This window comes from Electrona antarctica (assembly GCF_951216825.1).
Source record: "Electrona antarctica genome assembly, chromosome: 22".
Classification (NCBI taxonomy): domain Eukaryota; kingdom Metazoa; phylum Chordata; class Actinopteri; order Myctophiformes; family Myctophidae; genus Electrona; species Electrona antarctica.
In genome coordinates, this window is record NC_136805.1 from 145,001 (window position 1) to 169,540 (window position 24,540).

At 41.7% G+C, this 24,540-nt stretch overlaps 1 protein-coding gene across 1 annotated transcript in view; it reads right to left on the reverse strand.

Moving 5' to 3' along the window:
* Nucleotides 1–24,071, reverse strand: part of LOC306915935 (uncharacterized protein) — a gene marked incomplete at its 3' end in the record, with an annotated part of 27,440 nt that extends 3,369 nt beyond the window's left edge. Inside the window, exons 1-3 of the mRNA XM_079493606.1 lie at nucleotides 23,824–24,071; nucleotides 21,469–21,540; nucleotides 19,454–20,749 (exon numbers count right to left, since the gene is read on the reverse strand). Coding sequence (XP_079349732.1) covers nucleotides 19,454–20,749; nucleotides 21,469–21,540; nucleotides 23,824–24,025 — 1,570 coding nt within the window. The 5' untranslated portion in view covers nucleotides 24,026–24,071. The remainder of the gene's footprint in view (nucleotides 1–19,453; nucleotides 20,750–21,468; nucleotides 21,541–23,823) is intronic.
* Nucleotides 24,072–24,540: the final 469 nt, after the last annotated feature.

Here is a 24,540-nt window from a genome sequence, read left to right on the forward strand (position 1 = left end):
TTTATAGCTTATGTATGTCTATCCTTATTACATATAGTTTATAGCTTATGTATGCCTATCCTTATTACATATAGTTTATAGCTTATGTATGCCTATCCTTATTATTACATATAGTTTATAGCTTATGTATGCCTATCCTTATTACATATAGCTTATAGCTTATGTATGCCTATCCTTATTATTACATATAGCTTATAGCTTATGTATGTCTATCCTTATTATTACATATAGTTTATAGCTTATGTATGCCTATCCTTATTATTACATATAGTTTATAGCTTATGTATGTCTATCCTTATTACATATAGTTTATAGCTTATGTATGCCTATCCTTATTATTACATATAGTTTATAGCTTATGTATGTCTATCCTTATTACATATAGTTTATAGCTTATGTATGCCTATCCTTATTATTACATATAGTTTATAGCTTATGTATGCCTATCCTTATTACATATAGTTTATAGCTTATGTATGCCTATCCTTATTATTACATATAGTTTATAGCTTATGTATGCCTATCCTTATTACATATAGCTTATAGCTTATGTATGCCTATCCTTATTATTACATATAGTTTATAGCTTATGTATGTCTATCCTTATTACATATAGTTTATAGCTTATGTATGCCTATCCTTATTATTACATATAGTTTATAGCTTATGTATGCCTATCCTTATTACATATAGTTTATAGCTTATGTATGCCTATCCTTATTATTACATATAGTTTATAGCTTATGTATGCCTATCCTTATTATTACATATAGTTTATAGCTTATGTATGCCTATCCTTATTACATATAGCTTATAGCTTATGTATGCCTATCCTTATTATTACATATAGCTTATAGCTTATGTATGTCTATCCTTATTATTACATATAGTTTATAGCTTATGTATGCCTATCCTTATTATTACATATAGTTTATAGCTTATGTATGTCTATCCTTATTACATATAGTTTATAGCTTATGTATGCCTATCCTTATTATTACATATAGTTTATAGCTTATGTATGCCTATCCTTATTATTACATATAGTTTATAGCTTATGTATGTCTATCCTTATTACATATAGTTTATAGCTTATGTATGTCTATCCTTATTACATATAGTTTATAGCTTATGTATGTCTATCCTTATTACATATAGTTTATAGCTTATGTATGCCTATCCTTATTATTACATATAGCTTATAGCTTATGTATGCCTATCCTTATTATTACATATAGTTTATAGCTTATGTATGCCTATCCTTATTATTACATATAGTTTATAGCTTATGTATGCCTATCCTTATTACATATAGTTTATAGCTTATGTATGCCTATCCTTATTATTACATATAGCTTATAGCTTATGTATGTCTATCCTTATTATTACATATAGCTTATAGCTTATGTATGTCTATCCTTATTATTACATATAGTTTATAGCTTATGTATGTCTATCCTTATTACATATAGTTTATAGCTTATGTATGCCTATCCTTATTACATATAGTTTATAGCTTATGTATGTCTATCCTTATTATTACATATAGCTTATAGCTTATGTATGCCTATCCTTATTACATATAGTTTATAGCTTATGTATGTCTATCCTTATTACATATAGTTTATAGCTTATGTATGTCTATCCTTATTACATATAGTTTATAGCTTATGTATGTCTATCCTTATTACATATAGTTTATAGCTTATGTATGCCTATCCTTATTACATATAGTTTATAGCTTATGTATGTCTATCCTTATTACATATAGTTTATAGCTTATGTATGTCTATCCTTATTACATATAGTTTATAGCTTATGTATGCCTATCCTTATTACATATAGTTTATAGCTTATGTATGTCTATCCTTATTACATATAGTTTATAGCTTATGTATGCCTATCCTTATTACATATAGTTTATAGCTTATGTATGTCTATCCTTATTACATATAGTTTATAGCTTATGTATGCCTATCCTTATTACATATAGTTTATAGCTTATGTATGTCTATCCTTATTATTACATATAGTTTATAGCTTATGTATGCCTATCCTTATTACATATAGTTTATAGCTTATGTATGTCTATCCTTATTATTACATATAGCTTATAGCTTATGTATGCCTATCCTTATTACATATAGTTTATAGCTTATGTATGTCTATCCTTATTACATATAGTTTATAGCTTATGTATGTCTATCCTTATTACATATAGTTTATAGCTTATGTATGCCTATCCTTATTACATATAGCTTATAGCTTATGTATGCCTATCCTTATTATTACATATAGCTTATAGCTTATGTATGCCTATCCTTATTACATATAGTTTATAGCTTATGTATGTCTATCCTTATTATTACATATAGTTTATAGCTTATGTATGTCTATCCTTATTACATATAGTTTATAGCTTATGTATGCCTATCCTTATTACATATAGTTTATAGCTTATGTATGTCTATCCTTATTACATATAGTTTATAGCTTATGTATGTCTATCCTTATTATTACATATAGCTTATAGCTTATGTATGCCTATCCTTATTACATATAGTTTATAGCTTATGTATGCCTATCCTTATTACATATAGTTTATAGCTTATGTATGCCTATCCTTATTACATATAGTTTATAGCTTATGTATGTCTATCCTTATTACATATAGTTTATAGCTTATGTATGCCTATCCTTATTACATATAGTTTATAGCTTATGTATGTCTATCCTTATTACATATAGTTTATAGCTTATGTATGCCTATCCTTATTACATATAGTTTATAGCTTATGTATGTCTATCCTTATTACATATAGTTTATAGCTTATGTATGCCTATCCTTATTACATATAGTTTATAGCTTATGTATGTCTATCCTTATTACATATAGTTTATAGCTTATGTATGTCTATCCTTATTACATAGGCATCCTGGAAAAGAACGGAAGGATACACAAGGCACCTGGACAAGAAACTGCAAGGTATGGATTAAGCTGAACGGATCTGAGGAAGCGAAGGCCATCATGGTAAGAGATCGAAGCAAGTTGGACGAATACAGATAAAAGCCTGCCACGGTTACAGGAGATGAAACCATGAGTTTAAAATGGCTTGTGAATAATTGACTATTTTTTGCGCTGCTATTATATTGCCTTTAATTCTTCTTAAAGGACCACTTCACCACTTTTGAACATCTCTTCATATAATTGGTCCTCACTAATGTTCATGATAAAACACCACCATTTTTTCCTACTCAGTCTGTGTCTCATAGGAGGGCTTTGGGCAGTTTGGACACCCGTCCACCAGTGACATCATCATCAAACAAGATTTGTTTTAAAATATATTTAGATTTGTATTATCGTGAAAGCGATGGCTTCAACTTTTGCATTGCAACTTTTCAGGAAAAGAAAGCCTGCCGTTTCTATTAGCTTGGATTCACCATCGATGATGTCACTGGTGGACGGGTTTCTGAACTGCCCACAGCCTTCCTATGAGACACAGACTGAGTAGGAAAAAATGGTGGTATTTTATCATGAACATTAGTTAGGACCAATTATAGGAAGACAAGTTGAAAAGTGGTGAAGTGGTCCTTTAAGTATGGCCGTGGCATACCGTACTTCTCCATTTTTGCTTCGAATAACATGGCTTGTTTGGCTTGCATCCTTTAGGGGTGCATACTTAGTTTAGACTAGTCATTGGTTAGACATGGGTTAAGGTTAGGTTTAGGTGGGTGCATACTTAGTTTAGACTAGTCATTGGTTAGACATGGGTTAAGGTTAGGTTTAGGGGGGTGCATACTTAGTTTAGACTAGTCATTGGTTAGACATGGGTTAAGGTTAGGTTTAGGTGGGTGCATACTTAGTTTAGACTAGTCATTGGTTAGACATGGGTTAAGGTTAGGTTTAGGTGGGTGCATACTTAGTTTAGACTAGTCATTGGTTAGACATGGGTTAAGGTTAGGTTTAGGGGGGTGCATCCTTAGTTTAGACTAGTCATTGGTTAGACATGGGTTAAGGTTAGGTTTAGGGGGGTGCATACTTAGTTTAGACTAGTCATTGGTTAGACATGGGTTAAGGTTAGGTTTAGGGGGGTGCATACTTAGTTTAGACTAGTCATTGGTTAGACATGGGTTAAGGTTAGGTTTAGGGGGGTGCATACTTAGTTTAGACTAGTCATTGATTAGACATGGGTTAAGGTTAGGTTTAGGGGGGTGCATACTTAGTTTAGACTAGTCATTGGTTAGACATGGGTTAAGGTTAGGTTTAGGGGGGTGCATACTTAGTTTAGACTAGTCATTGGTTAGACATGGGTTAAGGTTAGGTTTAGGGGGGTGCATACTTAGTTTAGACTAGTCATTGGTTAGACATGGGTTAAGGTTAGGTTTAGGGGGGTGCATACTTAGTTTAGACTAGTCATTGGTTAGACATGGGTTAAGGTTAGGTTTAGGTGTGCTGCCCTGTGGGAGGTTAGGTTTAGGGGGGTGCATACTTAGTTTAGACTAGTCATTGGTTAGACATGGGTTAAGGTTAGGTTTAGGTGTGCTGCCCTGTGGGAGGTTAGGTTTAGGGGGGTGCATACTTAGTTTAGACTAGTCATTGGTTAGACATGGGTTAAGGTTAGGTTTAGGTGTGCTGCCCTGTGGGAGGTTAGGTTTAGGGGGGTGCATACTTAGTTTAGACTAGTCATTGGTTAGACATGGGTTAAGGTTAGGTTTAGGTGTGCTGCCCTGTGGGAGGTTAGGTTTAGGGGGGTGCATACTTAGTTTAGACTAGTCATTGGTTAGACATGGGTTAAGGTTAGGTTTAGGTGTGCTGCCCTGTGGGAGGTTAGGTTTAGGGGGGGTGCATACTTAGTTTAGACTAGTCATTGGTTAGACATGGGTTAAGGTTAGGTTTAGGTGTGCTGCCCCGTGGGAGGTTAGGTTTAGGGGGGTGCATACTTAGTTTAGACTAGTCATTGGTTAGACATGTGTTAAGGTTAGGTTTAGGTGTGCTGCCTCGTGGGAGGTTAGGGTTAGGGTGAGGGTTTGAGATAGGTTGTAGTTGTAGGACTAATGACTAGTCTAACCAAAAACTGTCTAAACTAAGTACTGCACCCTCCTTTTCACCATAGCTATTACAAACCCGGGTTGCTGGATTGTTTCCCCTGTGGTAAACGTTTTTTGTACTACTAAACCCAGAAGTAATCGGAAGATTGATGAAAGGAGTAATTCTCTTCTTACTTTGTTCTTTTTCGGGATGGACTGATATCTGTATGAGTGACATTAACGGAAAGCCTGGGTTTTTAACCCATTTTGGACTGAGGTCGATTTAAAAAAAGGCTTCTAAATCCTAACATTTTTCTGAAAAACCTCTGTTTCTATGTCAGTGGTGCTCAGCTTTTTCATGTCAAGGACCCCCAGAATTTTCTCTATTGGGCCACAGACCCCCATCTCAAAATATGTAGTTCCAGGGACCCCCCAGAAGCCAACATTTTAGTTAAAAATGTTCGCTCTGAAATATATATTCAAAGATTTGCGCCACATTTTCACGACTTTTCAAAAATAGCAGACCTACAAGTTCGAGCTATGAGCTTATAAATCTGCTAATAGCTAAAGTAGAACAGAATGCATAAAACACCAAAAGGGGTTCCCGCACAAAATGGGTTAAAGCCTTTGTTACCTGCATGGAACGGATTATTAAATGCATGCACTGAATTAAACGGAAAACGGAAAGCATGGATTATTTTCATCGATATGGAAGATTTTTTTGGTTTTGCTAGCTTTATTTTTTAAGTGGTGCAACCACTTCCTTAAGTGACTATGTGTGTGGCTGGGTGGCTGGCTGGGTGGGTGGCAGGCTGGGTGGGTGGGTGCGTCTGAGCACGAAAACAGCATGGTTGTTTTTCACCACCTGTGCGCACACACACACAAACACACACGCACATATTAACTGTATATATGGTGATTTTGGGTGTGCCAGTACAGTACAGTGACAGTACAGTACAGTACAGTACAGTAGAGGGTACAATAGAGGGACCCCCACACGGTAACTCTGTCAACTGTTTCACTAACTGTTGCACCACTTACTTCACACGGGTGTGATTTTTATTGATCAAATGGCATGCATTGATCAAGGCCTATTCTATCGGCAAGAATGGATTGAGACGCAACTCTAAGATCGATGTTTTCAGACCAGTTAATGGAAGAGATGTTCATAAAGACTGAGCAGAAGGTAGCATACATTTGCGGAGATTTTAATATTGATATTAAAAATCCTCACAAACGGGTATTAATTGATGAATTCATAGATACAATGTATAGAATGAGTATTTTTCCTACCATAACACAGCCTAGCAGAATTGCATCTCTCTCAGCAACTAATAATAGATCAATAGGGCGGCTGTGGCTCAGGAGGTAGAGCAGGTCGTCCAATGACCCCTGGGTCGGCGGTTCGAATCCCGGCTCCTCCTGTCCACATGTCAAAGTGTCCTTGGGCAAGAAGACACTGAACGCCTCCAATGAGTTGGTCGGTGTGAGCTTGCCACCATTGGCGTGTGAATGTGGGAAGTGAGGACACTGGCGTCGATTGTTCGCCCCTTCACCTCCCAATGCATGAACGAATGAACCTTCACCTCCCAATGTATGAATGAATGAACCTTCACCTCCCAATGTATGAATGAATGAACCTTCACCTCCCAATGCATGAATGAATGAACCTTCACCTCCCAATGCATGAATGAATGAACCTTCACCTCCCAATGCATGAATGAATGAACCTTCACCTCCCAATGCATGAATGAATTAACCTTCACCTCCCAATGTATGAATGAATGAACCTTCACCTCCCAATGTATGAATGAATGGACCTTCACCTCCCAATGTATGAATGAATGAACCTTCACCTCCCAATGTATGAATGAATGAACCGCCACCTCCCAATGTATGAATGAATGGACCTTCACCTCCCAATGTATGAATGAATGAACCTTCACCTCCCAATGTATGAATGAATTAACCTTCACCTCCCAATGTATGAATGAATGGACCTTCACCTCCCAATGTATGAATGAATGAACCTTCACCTCCCAATGTATGAATGAATGGACCTTCACCTCCCAATGTATGAATGAATTAACCTTCACCTCCCAATGTATGAATGAATGAACCTTCACCTCCCAATGTATGAATTAATTAACCTTCACCTCCCAATGTATGAATGAATGAACCTTCACCTCCCAATGTATGAATGAACCTTCACCTCCCAATGTATGAATGAATGGACCTTCACCTCCCAATGTATGAATGAATTAACCTTCACCTCCCAATGTATGAATTAATTAACCTTCACCTCCCAATGTATGAATGAATTAACCTTCACCTCCCAATGTATGAATGAATGAACCTTCACCTCCCAATGTATGAATGAATTAACCTTCACCTCCCAATGTATGAATGAATGAACCTTCACCTCCCAATGTATGAATGAATTAACCTTCACCTCCCAATGTATGAATGAATTAACCTTCACCTCCCAATGTATGAATGAATGAATGAACCATTGTAAAGCGCTTTGAGCACTTGGAAAAGCGCTATAGGAATGCAATTCATTATAAGTGACCATTTGTCAGTCTTTGTGATTTATGACTGTGACAATAGAATGAAGAAATGGTGACTAGATATAAGAGATTGAGAACTGATGAATCACTAGATGCTCTCAACAGTGAAGTGAAGATTTTCTCCAGTTTATCCCCGAGTTTAAGTTTACCCTATTGTTTTAGGATTGTGGTTTATTTATCCTTATTGGGGTTTAGGGTTAATTCACCCCATGGCTCCTCAATTAGCCAGTGGCAGGTTTTATGACCAGCTCGTGGCTTCCTGTGGGGTTTAGGTTTAGTGTTAGATTTTAGGTTTACGTATTTGGTCTATTCTTTAAAACTATATATTTTTGTTATTTGAGTTTTTACTGTTTCCATTAAAAAAGAAAAAAAGCCAGGCTCTTCCAATTAACATTTATATTTTGAGGTTGCAGTTCTGATTGTAATGTCGTGTATTTTCTATACAGACTAACCAACTAAAGAAGAATGGAGTTCTCAAAAACTACCAGGCAAAGTAGTGGAAAAAACATGTTGTCGTCAAAACATCAGATGAAGACAAACAGGCAGAGAGATGAACCAACGGTCTCAGTCGGAGATATTTATTTCAAAGACAGAGTTGCAAAATAGCATAGCTTCCCCGTGGCCATGGCCGGCCCACGGGAGCACAGCAAACTGACCGCTGGGCGATCTATAAGCTGATTGCATTGGCACACATTGTGAGCTTGTAGATCTGGTACTTCTGCTATAAATGGTTACAAGTGTCTTGAGATTTTACCTTAAAACTAGTTAATCAGGAGTTGAGAATAGAAAATAAGAACAATAGCATAAAATGCATAATTAAATGTCAGAATCAATGAACTCAGTAACGTGCACGCACGCACGCACACGCACACACACGAATGGCAATTTTAAAATAATATAATATTATAATGAAAATAAACAATATAGCTTGTGTGTGTGTGTGTGTGTGTGTGTGTGTGGTGCCCTGGGAGAAGAAAAAAGGTTGGGGAAGACTCGAGATGGAGGTTGAGAGCTAGTGGTGGGCGGGGCTATGGTCATGTGGGCGGGGCTATTGCCATGTGGGCGGGGCTATACTCTAAGTCAGGCTAGCCACTCAATGTGCTTAATGTCCTCAAAGCCACTCAATGTCCTTCATGTCCTCAAAGCCACTCAATGTGTTTAATGTCCTCAAAGCCACTCAATGTGTTTAATGTCCTCAAAGCCACTCAATGTCCTTCATGTCCTCAAAGCCACTCAATGTGCTTCATGTCCTCAAAGCCACTCAATGTGTGTAATGTCCTCAAAGCCACTCAATGTCCTTAATGTCCTCAAAGCCACTCAATGTGTGTAATGTCCTCAAAGCCACTCAATGTCCTTAATGTCCTCAAAGCCACTCAATGTCCTTCATGTCCTCAAAGCCACTCAATGTCCTTCATGTCCTCAAAGCCACTCAATGTCCTTCATGTCCTCAAAGCCACTCAATGTCCTTCATGTCCTCAAAGCCACTCAATGTGCTTCATGTCCTCAAAGCCACTCATACAACAAGCTTTAAACTGAGCTGATGGATTGCAGTTTCTTTTTCTCCTACAGACTGCTGCGTTTTTCAGATTTTGAGCAGTTTTTCCACCAGTTTTCCATTCTGGAAGTAACAGTTAACAAATAGTGAGGAAAAACAACAACGGCAAATTTTAAAGGCATCTTAATCGTATGAACACGTTGGGGCCGTATGACGGGTATACTCGTCCTGAGTCATCCATTTTGCGCCGTACGCATGACGAGCAGGCTCGTCTTAAGGCGTTTAATATCGCTAGAACATTGGCTCGCTGTTTTTTTTAACCGCTCCGGTTGCTATGCACCGTTGCTAGGTTGCTATGCACCGTTGCTAGGTTGCTATGCACCGTTGCTAGGGCCCCGCAAACAGATCCGATTAGCTCAGTAGCATTGATGCTATCTCTGCTTTAGCATCTAAGATGAAAGCCAAAAACGGAAGCGCATCATCGTGGAATGGCTAGAAATCTCAGGCACTCAAGCACCATACCACCTTTGTCCAGCAGGCGGCACTCAGTGTTAATACATTTATATTCTTGTAAAAAAAACAGAAGAAAGGAGCAGTGGAACACGGTCATGCCGGACTTTTCCCCAACGGGACCTTTTCCCCAACGGGACTTTTTCCCCAACGGGACCTTTTCCCCAACGGGACTTTTCCCCAACGGGACCTTTCCCCAACGGGACTTTTTCCCCAACGGGACCTTTCCCCAACGGGACTTTTTCCCCAACGGGACCTTTTCCCCAACGGGACTTTTCCCCAACGGGACCTTTCCCCAACGGGACTTTTTCCCCAACGGGACTTTTTCCCCAAAGGGACTGTTTCCCCAACGGGACTTTTTGGGACTTAAAACGGGACTTTATCGGACTTTTCCCCAATGGGACTTTTGGGGACTTTTTCCCCAACGGGACTTTTCCCCCAATGGGACTTTTTGGGACTTTTCCCCAACGGGACTTTTTGGGACTTTTCCCCAATGAGACTTTTTGGTACTTTTTCCCCAACGGGACTTTTTGGGACTTTTTCCCCAACGGGACTTTTTGGGACTTAAAACGGGACTTTATCAGACCTTTCCCCAATGGGACTTTTTGGGACTTTTCCCCAACGGGACTTTTTGGGACTTTTCCCCAATGGGACTTTTTGGTACTTTTTCCCCAACGGGACTTTTTGGGACTTTTTCCCCAACGGGACTTTTTGGGACTTAAAACGGGACTTTATCAGACCTTTCCCCAACGGGACTTTTTGGGACTTTTCCCCAATGGGTCTTTTTCCCCAACTGGACTTTTTGGGACTTTTTCCCCAACGGGACGTTTTGGGACTTTTTCCCCAACGGGACTTTTTGGGACTTTTCCCCAACGGGACTTTTTGGGACTTTTCCCCAATGGGACTTTTTGGTACTTTTTCCCCAACGGGACTTTTTGGGACTTTTTCCCCAACGGGACTTTTTGGGACTTAAAACGGGACTTTATCAGACCTTTCCCCAATGGGACTTTTTGGGACTTTTCCCCAATGGGACTTTTTCCCCAATGGGACTTTTTGGTACTTTTTCCCCAACGGGACTTTTTGGGACTTTTTCCCCAACAGGACTTTTTGGGACTTTTTCCCCAACGGGACTTTTTGGGACTTTTTCCCCAACGGGACTTTTTGGGACTTTTTCCCCAACGGGACTTTTTGGGACTTTTTCCCCAACAGGACTTTTTCCCCAACGGGACTTTTTCCCCAACAGGACTTTTTGGGACTTTTTCCCCAACGGGACTTTTTGGGACTTTTTCCCCAACAGGACTTTTTCCCCAACGGGACTTTTTGGGACTTTTTCCCCAACAGGACTTTTTCCCCAACGGGACTTTTTGGGACTTTTTGGGACTTTTTCCCCAACAGGACTTTTTCCCCAACGGGACTTTTTGGGACTTTTTCCCCAACGGGACTTCTTCCCCAACGGGACTTTTTCCCCAACGGGACTTTTTGGGACTTTTTCCACCACGGGACTTTTTCCCCAACGGGACTTTTTGGGACTTTTTCCCCAACGGGACTTTTTGGGACTTTTTCCCCAACGGGACTTTTTGGGACTTTTTCCCCAACGGGACTTTTTCCCCAACGGGACTTTTTGGGACTTTTCCCCAACGGGACTTTTTCCCCAATGGGACTTTTTGGTACTTTTTCCCCAACGGGACTTTTTGGGACTTTTTCCCCAACGGGACTTTTTGGGACTTAAAACAGGACTTTATCAGACTTTTCCCCAATGGGACTTTTTGGGACTTTTCCCCAATGGGACTTTTTCCCCAATGGGACTTTTTGGTACTTTTCCCCAACGGGACTTTTTGGGACTTTTTCCCCAACGGGACTTTTTGGGACTTTTTCCCCAACGGGACTTTTTGGGACTTTTTCCCCAACGGGACTTTTTGGGACTTTTTCCCCAACAGGACTTTTTGGGACTTTTTCCCCAACGGGACTTTTCCCCAACAGGACTTTTTCCCCAACGGGACTTTTTGGGACTTTTTCCCCAACGGGACTTTTTGGGACTTTTTCCCCAACGGGACTTTTTCCCCAACGGGACTTTTTCCCCAACGGGACTTTTTCCCCAACGGGACTTTTTGGGACTTTTTCCACCACGGGACTTTTGGGGACTTTTTCCCCAACTGGACTTTTTGGGACTTTCCCCAACGGGACTTTTGGGGACTTTTTCCCCAACGGGACTTTTTGGGACTTTTCCCAAACGGGACTTTTTGGGACTTTTCCCAAACGGGACTTTTTGGGACTTTTTCCCCAACTGGACTTTATGGGACTTTTCCCCAACAGGACTTTTTGGGACTTTTCCTCAACGGGACTTTTTCCCCAACGGGACTTTTTGGGACTTTTTCCCCAACTGGACTTTTTGGGACTTTTTCCCCAACGGGACTTTTTGGGACTTTTTCCCCAACGGGACTTTTCCCCAACGGGACTTTTCCCCCAACTGGACTTTTTGGGACTTTCCCCAACGGGACTTTTTCCCCAACGGTACTTTTTGGTACTTTTTCCCCAACGGGACTTTTTGGGACTTTTTCCCCAACGGGACTTTTTGGGTCTTTTTCCCCAACTGGACTTTTTGGGCCTTTTCCCCAACGGGACTTTTTGGGACTTTTACCCCAACAGGAATTTTGGGGACTTTTTCCCCAACAGGACTTTTTGGGACTTTTCCCCAAAGGGACTTTTTGGGACTTTTTCCCCAACAGGACGTTTTGGGACTTTTTCCCCAACGGGACTTTTTGGGACTTTTTCCCCAACGGGACTTTTTGGGACTTTTTCCCCAACTGGACTTTTTGGGACTTTTTCCCCAACGGGACTTTTTCACCGGATGGGATCCGAACAGGATGCTGATTGTTTTAAATTCAATCTACAGTGAATAACAATACATCCCATTTCCTAGAACGGGACTTTTTGGTACTTTTTCCCCAACGGGACTTTTTGGGACTTTTTCCCCAACGGGACTTTTTGGGTCTTTTTCCCCAACTGGACTTTTTGGGCCTTTTCCCCAACGGGACTTTTTGGGACTTTTACCCCAACAGGAATTTTGGGGACTTTTTCCCCAACAGGACTTTTTGGGACTTTTCCCCAACGGGACTTTTTGGGACTTTTACCCCAACAGGAATTTTGGGGACTTTTTCCCCAACAGGACTTTTTGGGCCTTTTCCCCAACGGGACTTTTTGGGACTTTTACCCCAACAGGAATTTTGGGGACTTTTTCCCCAACTGGACTTTTTGGGCCTTTTCCCCAACGGGACTTTTTGGGACTTTTACCCCAACAGGAATTTTGGGGACTTTTTCCCCAACAGGACTTTTTGGGACTTTTCCCCAAAGGGACTTTTTGGGACTTTTTCCCCAACAGGACTTTTGGGGACTTTTTCCCCAACGGGACTTTAAGGGACTTTTCCCCAACGGGACTTTTTGGGACTTTTTCCCCAACGGGACTTTTTGGGACTTTTTCCCCAACTGGACTTTTTGGGACTTTTTCCCCAACGGGACTTTTTCACCGGATGGGATCCGAACAGGATGCTGATTGTTTTAAATTCAATCTACAGTGAATAACAATACATCCCATTTCCTAGAACGGGACTTTTGGGGACTTTTCCCCCAACGGGACTTTTGGGGACTTTTCCCCAACGGGACTTTTGGGGACTTTTTCCCCAACTGGACTTTTTGGGACTTTTCCCCAACGGGACTTTTTGGGACTTTTCCCCAACGGGACTTTTCCCCAACGGGACTTTTTGGTACTTTTTCCCCAACGGGACTTTTTGGGACTTTTCCCCAACGGGACTTTTGGGGACTTTTTCCCCAACTGGACTTTTTGGGACTTTTCCCCAACGGGACTTTTTGGGACTTTTCCCCAACGGGACTTTTCCCCAACGGGACTATTTGGTACTTTTTCCTCAACGGGACTTTTTCCCCAACGGGACTTTTGGGGACTTTTGGGGACTTTTTCCCCAACAGGACTTTTCGGGACTTTTCCCCAAAGGGACTTTTTGGGACTTTTTCCCCAACAGGACTTTTTCCCCAACGGGACTTTTTGGGACTTTTTCCCCAACGGGACTTTTTCACCGGATGGGATCCGAACAGGATGCTGATTGTTTTAAATTCAATCTACAGTGAATAACAATACATCCCATTTCCTAGAATAGTTGGAATAGAGGTTGGATGTTTTGTCGAGGTTTGATGTTGGCTAAAGTTTTTTGCTACAAACTGAACAAGCAAGAGGGGTTGTCCCGCCATAGACATAGAAAAGTAGATGCCTCTTCCGGCTCTGGGGTGATATGGTCAACAGAGGGCGCTCTAGAGCGATGCTGTCAACAGAGGGCGCTCTAGATGCTGTCAACAGAAGCCAAGCTTCCGTTTTGGTGTTAAGGACTATTAAAAGAGGACGAGAAGCGAAGACCGTACGGTGGACTCCATGTTGCTCCCTGGAAGGAAAGAAACATGCGCAGTTGAGACCAGGTCTTTGTACATGACCAATCCCCAAATCATAGATATGGCACAAATGGCCCAGCAGATGGCGTGATGCCACTGAAAGGAGAGATGCTTGTACATCATGTCACGTCCGACCAACATTACTGTCAGTGTGATGATCCATGCTGGGACTTACTGATCCACTTGCTGTTAAAACGTTAATATAAAAGGTAAAATGCAATGACGTGACATGATATGTACAAGCATCTCTCCTTTCAGTGGCATCACACCATCTGCTGGGCCATATATGCCATATCTATGATTTGTCATGTACAACTTCCTGGTCTCTTTCCTTCCAGGGAGCAACATGGAGTCCACCGTACGGTCTTCTTTCCTTCCAGGAGCAACATGGAGTCCACTCGTCCTCTTCAAATAGTCCTTGGTTGGTGTGAAGGATCGTAATAAAAGGAAGTACCGCCATGATGACACTCATTTGCGTATAACTCACTTCCCTCGGTGCAACTTTCTGTGTCTATGGGTTGTCTATGTTTGTGGGTTGTCTATGTCTATGGGTTGTCCCCAGTGTGAGTCCTCCTAATGTGCCTCTTCAAAGTATTAGCGTAACCGAAGCTTCTGCCACAAACTGAACAAGCAAAGGGTTTCTCCCCTGTATGAGTCCCCATGTGACTTCTCAAACCTCGAACGCTATAGCTTTTGCCACAAACTGAACAAGCAACGGGTCTGTCCCCTGTATGAGTCCAAATGTGGTTCTTCAGAGCTTGACTCGTTCTAAAGCTTCTGCTACAAACTGAACAATCATAGGGTTTGTCCCCTGTATGAATCCTCATGTGACTTTTCAAATTACTATATTCAATAAAGCTTTTGCTACAAACTGAACAAGCTAATGGCCTTTCCCCTGTATGAGTCCTCATGTGATTTTTCAGATTTACAGGATGGCTATAGCTTTTGCCACAAAGTGAACAAGCAAATGGCTTTTCCCCTGTATGTGTCCTCATGTGACTTTTCAGAGATGTATAATGAGTATAGCTTTTGCCACAAATTGGACAAAGACATGGCTTTTCCCCTGTATGAATGCGCATGTGATTTTTCAGTGTTCCAGCTTGTCTATAGCTTTTGCCACAAACTGAACAAATGAATGGCTTTTCCCCTGTATGAATGAGCATGTGTTTTTTCACATCTCCAGATTGAGTAAAGCTTTTGCTACAAATTGAACAAAGAAATGCCTTTTCTCCTGTATGAGTCCTCATGTGATTTTTCAGATATACAGGTTGGCTATAGCTTTTGCCACAAAGTGAACACATAAATGGCTTTTCCCCTGTATGAGTCCTCATGTGTGTTTTCAGTTGTTGAGTGTACTGATAGCTTTTGCTGCAAACTGAACAAGCAAATGGCTTTTCCCCTGTATGAATGAGCATGTGTCTTTTCAGCATTGTATTGGTGCCATAGCTTTTGCTACAAACTGAACACGCAAATGGCTTTCCCTCTGTATGAGTCCTCATGTGTCTTTTGAGCAGTGTATTGAGGCCATAGCTTTTGCTACAAACAGAACACGCAAATGGCTTTCCCTCTGTATGAGTCTTCATGTGTCTTTTGAGCAGTGTATTGAGGCCATAGCTTTTGCTACAAACTGAACAAGCAAATGGCTTTTCCACTGTATGAGTCATCATGTGTGTCTTGAGCTGTTGAGTGTCACCAAAACCTTTGCTACAAACTGAACAAGCAAATGGCTTCTCGCCTGTATGAGTCGTCATGTGTCTTTTCATATTTCCAGTATGGAAAAAGCGTTTGCTGCAAACTGAACAAGCAAAAGGCTTTTCCACTGCATGAGTCATCATGTGTCTCTTGAGCTGTTGAGTGTCACCAAAACCTTTGCTACAAACTGAACAAGCAAATGGCTTCTCGCCTGTATGAGTCGTCATGTGTTTTTTCATATGTGCAGATTGGAAAAAGCTTCTGCTGCAAACTGAACAAGCAAATGGCTTTTCCACTGCATGAGTCATCATGTGTCTTTTAAGCAGTTGAGGGAGAATATAGCTTTTGCTACAAACTGAACAAGCAAAGGGTTTGTCCCCTGTATGAGTCATAATGTGACCTTTCAAACTTTGATGACAATTAAAGCTTTTACTACAAACTGAACAAGCAAATGGCTTTCCCCCTGTATGAGTCCTCATGTGTACTTTCAGAGACGACCCTGCAGCCTCCTCTGGTCTTTGAATTAGCTCCTCCTGCTGTTCCTCTTTAATCTGTTGTTGTGGTTCCTCCTGGACCAGACTGGGACTCCTCTCCTCCTCTTCACACCCAGGAAGGAGTGTGAGATCTATAAGGACAGAGGAGGAAACATCATCAGAGAACAAATCAATATACTTCCTCAATCTATCAGATTCTATCTACAAACACATAATATGTTATGTTATAGAACATTTCACAGAAGGAGGTAGGGCACCAAAAATGTAGTACATTGCACTAATGGAGAATTATTATACAGTAGGCAACTAGCTCAGACTGAGTTAACATAAAGTCTATCAATAAATATAAATGTAAATGTTAAAGCACAGTCTGTCTATCCCGTAAGTTACATTTGCATTTAACATCTAATTGCACAAATAAAATGGAAAAATAAAAGTATTCAATTGAGGTTTATATCCATTAATTAATTAATTAATAAATATTAATTAGGTGTATAAATAGCGCAATGGTCCGACCTCCAGTTAGTCAGACAATTACTAGTCTCAGGTAGCCAGACAATTATTCCACAATCTCTGAATGCTAGGCTGGAACTACACCTCCTGAATGCTATATAGAGTCTGGAACTACACCTCCTGAATGCTATATACTGTAGAGTCTGGAACTACACCTCCTGAATGCTATATAGAGTCTGGAACTACACCTCCTGAATGCTATATAGAGGCTGGAACTACACCTCCTGAATGCTATATAGAGGCTGGAACTACACCTCCCGAAATCAGATTAAGGAAGCTGCCATTTCCGTTCACGGAAATACATTTTAAAATATCTTAGAGCTTATTTTTTTATTTCCTTTTCTGCTAAGCAACAAGCTATATATGCTTAGACGATTTATATTTACATTAGGATAAATGTGCGCGACTGTAAAGATGAAAAGGAAGTGGCGAGGAGGCTCCACTTCCGCTTTATATTTTACTCATGATCAGAGCTTCCGTTGCTCCAGACTGTATGATGGAAGCATTTATATTTTACTCATGATCAGAGCTTCCGTTGCTCCAGACTGTATGATGAAGCATTTATATTTTACTCATGATCAGAGCTTCCGTTGCTCCAGACTGTATGATGAAGCATTTATATTTTATAATGAATTGCATTTTTATAGCGCTTTTCCAAGTGCTCAAAGCGCTTTACAATGGTTCATTCATTCATACATTGGGAGGTGAAGGTTCATTCATTCATACATTGGGAGGTGAAGGTTCATTCATTCATATATTGGGAGGTGAAGGTTCATTCATTCATACGTTGGGAGGTGAAGGTTCATTCATTCATACATTGGGAGGTGAAGGTTCATTCATTCATACATTGGGAGGTGACGGTTAATTCATTCAGACATTGGGAGGTGAAGGTTAATTCATTCATACATTTGGAGGTGAAGGTTCATTAATTCATACATTGGGAGGTGAAGGTTCATTCATTCATACATTGGGAGGTGAAGGTTCATTAATTCATACATTGGGAGGTGAAGGTTCATTAATTCATACATTGGGAGGTGAAGGTTCATTAATTCATACATTGGGAGGTGAAGGTTCATTCATTCATACATTGGGAGGTGAAGGTTCATTCATTAACTCATTGGGAAGTGAAGGTTCATTCATTCATACATTGGGAGGTGAAGGTTCATTCATTAACTCATTGGGAGGTGAATCGGCGAACAGTCGATGCCAGCGTCCTCACTTCCCACATTCACACACCAATCACTGTGTGAAAAGAGGAGTAAAGGTGGTTGCACACCGGCCGCGTTGTTCGGAAAACCGATCAAGTTTAGCAGCATATACAGTTAATATACGGTAATATACAGGTGTGATGGTACAATTCGGGAGTTTACCGGAGATTGTTGGAAAGTATATAATATACACATCCGTATTCCATGCTTTTTGCGCAGTGAATGGTGGCAAGCTCACACCGACCAACTCATTGGAGGCAACGTGGGGTTCAGTGTCTTCTTGCCCAAGGACACTTCGACATGTAGACAGGAGGAGGAGCCGAGATTCGAACGGCCGACCCAGGGATCATTGGACGATCTGCTCTACCTCCTGAGCCACAGCCGCCCTAATTTTACTCATGACAGCTCTTCAGTTACTCCAGACTGTATGACGGAAGCATTTATATTTTACTCATGACAGCTCTTCCGTTGCTCCAGACTGTATGATGAAGCATTTGTAAATTGCGAGAGTCAACAACAGTCTGGTAACGCGAGACTAGACCCTTACTAACACTATCCCAAAGCCTCACCTAACCCTGACCTCACAGGAAGCCACATGAGAGTTTTAACCCGCAGCATGGGTGATTCTTAACCGGCTACACACGTCTGACTAACGAGATGTCTGTAGTTTTTCTGCACAATATCACCGTCAGAATGTTGGCTCACAAAACATCACATCTTTCTTTGAGATTTACAAAAGACACAAGACTATTTCTCCCGATCATTTGAAAATGACATGATCGGCTCCGATTTCCGATCCACGTGATCGGATCATCCCTAGTTCAAACCTGTAGATCGGATCATCCCTGGTTCAAACCTGTAGATCGGATCATCTCTAGTTCAAACCTGTAGATCGGATCATCCCTAGTTCAAACCTGTAGATCGGATCATCTCTAGTTCAAACCTGTAGATCGGATCATCCCTAGTTCAAACCTGTAGATCGGATCATCCCTAGTTCAAACCTGTAGATCGGATCATCCCTAGTTCAAACCTGTAGATCGGATCATCTCTAGTTCAAACCTGTAGATCGGATCATCCCTAGTTCAAACCTGTAGATCGGATCATCCCTAGTTCAAACCTGTAGATCGGATCATCCCTAGTTCAAACCTGTAGATCGGATCATCTCTAGTTCAAACCTGTAGATTGTTTCCAGTCCCTTCACTTTGCTCGCGCAGGTTCATTAAAAAGTCCCCTTCGCTGACTGTAGACACGTACGTACTTTAACTTTGGCAGTGTAACCAAATGTTCAAAAGATTTAACATAATTCTGGCTGGAACAACATTATTTTCGGATGTGTTTGGGGTCCTTGACTACTGAAATAGTTTGAGAACCACTGACATATTTAGAAACATAGGTTTTTCAGAAAACCGTCAAATGTTTTGGAAGACATTTTTTTAACGTAGAATCTGGCCTCAGTCCTAGTTCTAAAATGGGTCACAGCTGACTGACCTGGCTTGGCGTCCTCCCAGTCATCACGGTCGTCAGCATCACATTCAGAACCCTCTGAAGAGAGGGGGTGGTAACCTCTAGTTGGTGGTGACGGCAGCCGGCCCACATCAGAACCATCTGAAGAGAGGGGGTGGTAACCTCTAGTTGGTGGTGACGGCAGCCGGCCCACATCAGAACCATCTGAAGAGAGGGGGTGGTAACCTCTAGTTGGTGGTGACGGCAGCCGGCCCACATCAGAACCATCTGAAGAGAGGGGGTGGTAACCTCTAGTTGGTGGTGACGGCAGCCGGCCCACATCAGAACCATCTTCAGAGAGGGGGTGGTAACCTCTAGTTGGTGGTGACGGCAGCCGGCCCACATCAGAACCATCTGAAGCGAGGGGGTGGTAACCTCTAGTTGGTGGTGGCGGCAGCCGGCCCACATCAGAACCATCTGAAGAGAGGGGGTGGTAACCTCTAGTTGGTGGTGACGGCAGCCGGCCCACATCAGAACCATCTGAAGAGAGGGGGTGGTAACCTCTAGTTGGTGGTGACGGCAGCCGGCCCACATCAGAACCATCTGAAGAGAGGGGGTGGTAACCTCTAGTTGGTGGTGACGGCAGCCGGCCCACATCAGAACCATCTGAAGAGAGGGGGTGGTAACCTCTAGTTGGTGGTGACGGCAGCCGGCCCACATCAGAACCATCTGAAGAGAGGGGGTGGTAACCTCTAGTTGGTGGTGACGGCAGCCGGCCCACATCAGAACCATCTGAAGAGAGGGGGTGGTAACCTCTAGTTGGTGGTGACGGCAGCCGGCCCACATCAGAACCATCTGAAGAGAGGGGGTGGTAACCTCTAGTTGGTGGTGACGGCAGCCGGCCCACATCAGAACCATCTGAAGAGAGGGGGTGGTAACCTCTAGTTGGTGGTGACGGCAGCCGGCCCACATCAGGTTGTGTTTTCATGTATCCGGTGGAGGAGGTACCGGCTACAGGCTCTGGCTCTCTGTTCTCACCATCGACACTCTTTACTGTCAGCGTTGAACCATCAGCATCCTCTGGTTGTTGAAGCAGCGCCGTCTCAATCTGTGGAGGATCTGGATGCTCCTGGTCTTGTTGTGGTTCCTCCTGGTCCAGACTGGGTCTCCTCCTCTCCTGGTCCAGACTGGGTCTCCTCCTCTCCTGGTCCAGACTGGGTCTCCTCCTCTCCTGGTCCAGACTGGGTCTCCTCCTCTCCTGGTCCAGACTGGGTCTCCTCCTCTCCTGGTCCAGACTGGGTCTCCTCTCCTCCTCCTCCTCTGTGCACACAGCGAGGACGTCTAGGGGAAAAGAAAATATGAAATGAGAGAAAAGCACTGAACGTTTGACATGTTCTGTTGTTTCTCTTTTCAGAGTTGTCTGTGTTCCACTCAGTTTCCCTAGACTTTACCAGATGTTTCCTTATTTCTAGCACTTGCCACTTGCCCAAGTGTGCTGATCTCATCACATCTGAGAACACTAAGGGATGACCACCTGCCCCTGGCAGCAGAAGATAGTTCTGCATTGTCAAGTCCAGGAATTATTGCTTGATCCAACCCAGATGAAACAATCATTGATCAAATCCATCCCACCCATCCCACCCAACAGTGATTGAGATACATTCTTAAATGAGGCACAATTAAGAATGTATTGTTTTCTAGCAACAATATTCACATAATGTTATAATACAGATAGTGATGTTTTTCACATAATGTTATAATACAGATAGTGATGTTTTTCACATAATGTTATAATACAGATAGTGATGTTTTTCACATAATGTTATAATACAGATAGTGATGTTTTTCACATAATGTTATAATACTGATAGTGATGTTTTTCACATAATGTTATAATACTGATAGTGATGTTTTTCACATAATGTTATAATACTGATAGTGATGTTTTTCACATAATGTTATAATACTGATAGTGATGTTTTTCACATAATGTTATAATACAGATAGTGATGTTTTTCACATAATGTTATAATACTGATAGTGATGTTTTTCTTTCTCACCCGTCTTCTTCTTTCCTTTGGACCTTTCCTTTAATTCTTTTCCGTTCTTCTTGTTCTCACCAGTTCCTCCATCTACGTTCACCAAAACATAAACAAAAGAAAAAAACAACTTGATGCTGTAAAGTTATTAAAAATAAAGACTAGTCCACTTGAGAGTGGAACATGAAACCAAATGGACCCTCACGGGTCAATTTGGTTCAATGTCTTTGGTTCCACACACAAACTAGCACGGGTGACAACATTGGCACAGGAGGAGGGTAATCCCTGACACACTGACTGGCAGAGAGAGAGAGAGAGGTCTTTTCTTTAAATAGATAATCAATAAATCTACATATTGGTTCAAACCGATAACCGTGACTGGGGAGGGAGTCTTTCTGGAGTCCAACGATCATTACATCCTGGTGTGAAAGAAAATACTTCTAAAGCCTGTGGAGGACAATACTTCTAAAGCCTGTGGAGGACAATACTTCTAAAGCCTGTGGAGAGGACAATACTTCTAAAGCCTGTAGAGGACAATACTTCTAAAGCCTGTGGAGGACAATACTTCTAAAGCCTGTGGAGGACAATCAAATACTTCTAAAGCCTGTAGAGGACAATACTTCTAAAGCCTGTGGAGAGGACAATACTTCTAAAGCCTGTGGAGAGGACAATACTTCTAAAGCCTGTGGAGAGGACAATACTTCTAAAGCCTGTGGAGAGGACAATACTTCTAAAGCCTGTGGAGAGGACAATACTTCTAAAGCCTGTGGAGAGGACAATACTTCTAAAGCCTGTAGAGAGGACAATACTTCTAAAGCCTGTGGAGAGGACAATACTTCTAAAGCCTGTGGAGGACAATACTTCTAAAGCCTGTGGAGAGGACAATACTTCTAAAGCCTGTAGAGGACAATACTTCTAAAGCCTGTGGAGGACAATACTTCTAAAGCCTGTGGAGGACAATACTTCTAAAGCCTGTAGAGGACAATACTTCTAAAGCCTGTAGAGGACAATACTTCTAAAGCCTGTGGAGGACAATACTTCTAAAGCCTGTGGAGGACAATACTTCTAAAGCCTGTGGAGGACAATCAAAACCAGTTGGACATGTTTAATTTACGTGTTGTTCCATGATTAAACGTAGTGTTGACATGATGAAACTGGCCCCCGTAAAATCTGAATCCCCCCCCCTCCCCACCCCTTTTTCCCCTCACTGTAGGCCTATAGGTTTCTTTTCTCTTTTTTACCTCCTTTATGATGAATTCCTGTTCTGTTCTTTGGCTTTATAGAAGTGTCTATTTGTAGGTCTGTTTTGATGAATTGTACATGGTGGACCCTCTTGTAAACAAGTGTAATGCTTTATTGGGTCGTCCACTCACAGTTAACAGTCTTTGTATTGAGTTTGTGCTTGAAATGTACTGTAATTCTGCAAACTGTTAATACATATTTCAATCAATAAACAAAAAAAATCACACCCGTGTGAACTGAGTGGTGCAAGGTATTATATAGCCTGATCAGCTGTTGTCTGACGTAATGTCAGTGACCATAGTAACCATGCTCATTTTTTTGGGTCCCACGTACAGGTATACACACGTACAGGTACACACATACATAGACTCATACAGACAAAGCTGGTTGTTGGAGTGGTTTGCACCACTCAAAAACGTAGTGTTGACATTGTGTCATAATTAAACGTAATGTTGATAATGACACACTGACTATCAGGAAAATAAAAACATGAATGTTGATAATGGAACACTATCAGGAAAATAAAAACATGAATGTTGCCTTTATAGATGGTTGAACCCCTGCAGGGGGTCTTTATAGATGGTTGAACCCCTGCAGGGGGTCTTTATAGATGGTTGAACCCCTGCAGGGGGTCCCCAGGGGGTCCGCGGACCACACTTTGAGAAACACTGTTCTGGCAGTGTTTTATATTATTTGTTTAATATTTATATTGTATTTTATACTTAACGTTTTGTGGCCAAGACACACACCATAGAGCAAGACACACACCATAGAGCAAGACATGCAAACTATTCCCTATAACAGTGGTTTTCAAAGCGGGGTCAGGGGACCCCCAGCGGTCCTTGAGGGGGTTCCAGGGTCCCCAGCAACATAAAAATCAGTTTAGCCACTTTAAAAGTATATACTTTGGCTGGAAATAACTGATCCACAATGTGACGCATCAATGTGAGCTTGTAGATCTGCTATTTTCAAAAACTCTTGAAGATGAAGACATCTTTGACAAGTTTTGAGTACATTTAAAAAGTCACAAATCTTGAATGGGGGTCCATCCATGTCACAACATATTATCAGATAGGGGTGTGGCCAAATCTCTCTCTCTCTCTCTCTCTCTCTCTCTCACACACACACACATACCTGCAGCGGTGTGTAGCAGCAGTGTCTCCATCTCTCTCTGCAAGAGGCTGCACATGAACTGCGCGGCCGCGCTGAGGCGCTCCAACACAAACACTCTGAGCCGACAGACGTCACTGCTTGTTGTGTGTTTGTCCAAAACACACAATATGTCCTCTCCCACTGACGTCATGTGTCCGTTTATCTCCAGCCGTACAGACTCCATTTGACCCGTTTTACCTCCTTTAAGAGACGTTTAACCTCCTTTAAGAGACGTTTTACCTCCTTTAAGAGTCGTTTTAAGTCATTTAAGAGACGTTTAACTGCTTTTATGAGATATTTCACCTCCTTTCTTTGTTGTGAGTCCAGAGAAACCTCGCCGCGTCGCGTCCGTCAACAGGAAGGAATAACTACAATCACGACCTTCTACTTCCTGGTCAACGTGACTGGTCAAGCATGCGCAACAACACAGGATCCAGCGGAGCACCGTTAGCCTTAATGCCTGCCGCCCCCTGGTGGAGGAGGTGTGTAACTGTCGCTGATATAGATTTAGGATCAACGAGGCGGCCACTGGCCAGTTGGTTCGATCCCCACTTGGTCCAGAAGTAACCTGAACACAACAATGTCATTATTATACTTTAAAAAGGTGTTAAAAGTGGTTAAATGTTAACTTTATAAATGTGCAGATACTCTGTATGTACTGACACTGTGTGTTACTGTTGAGTGAGAAAACAATGTTGC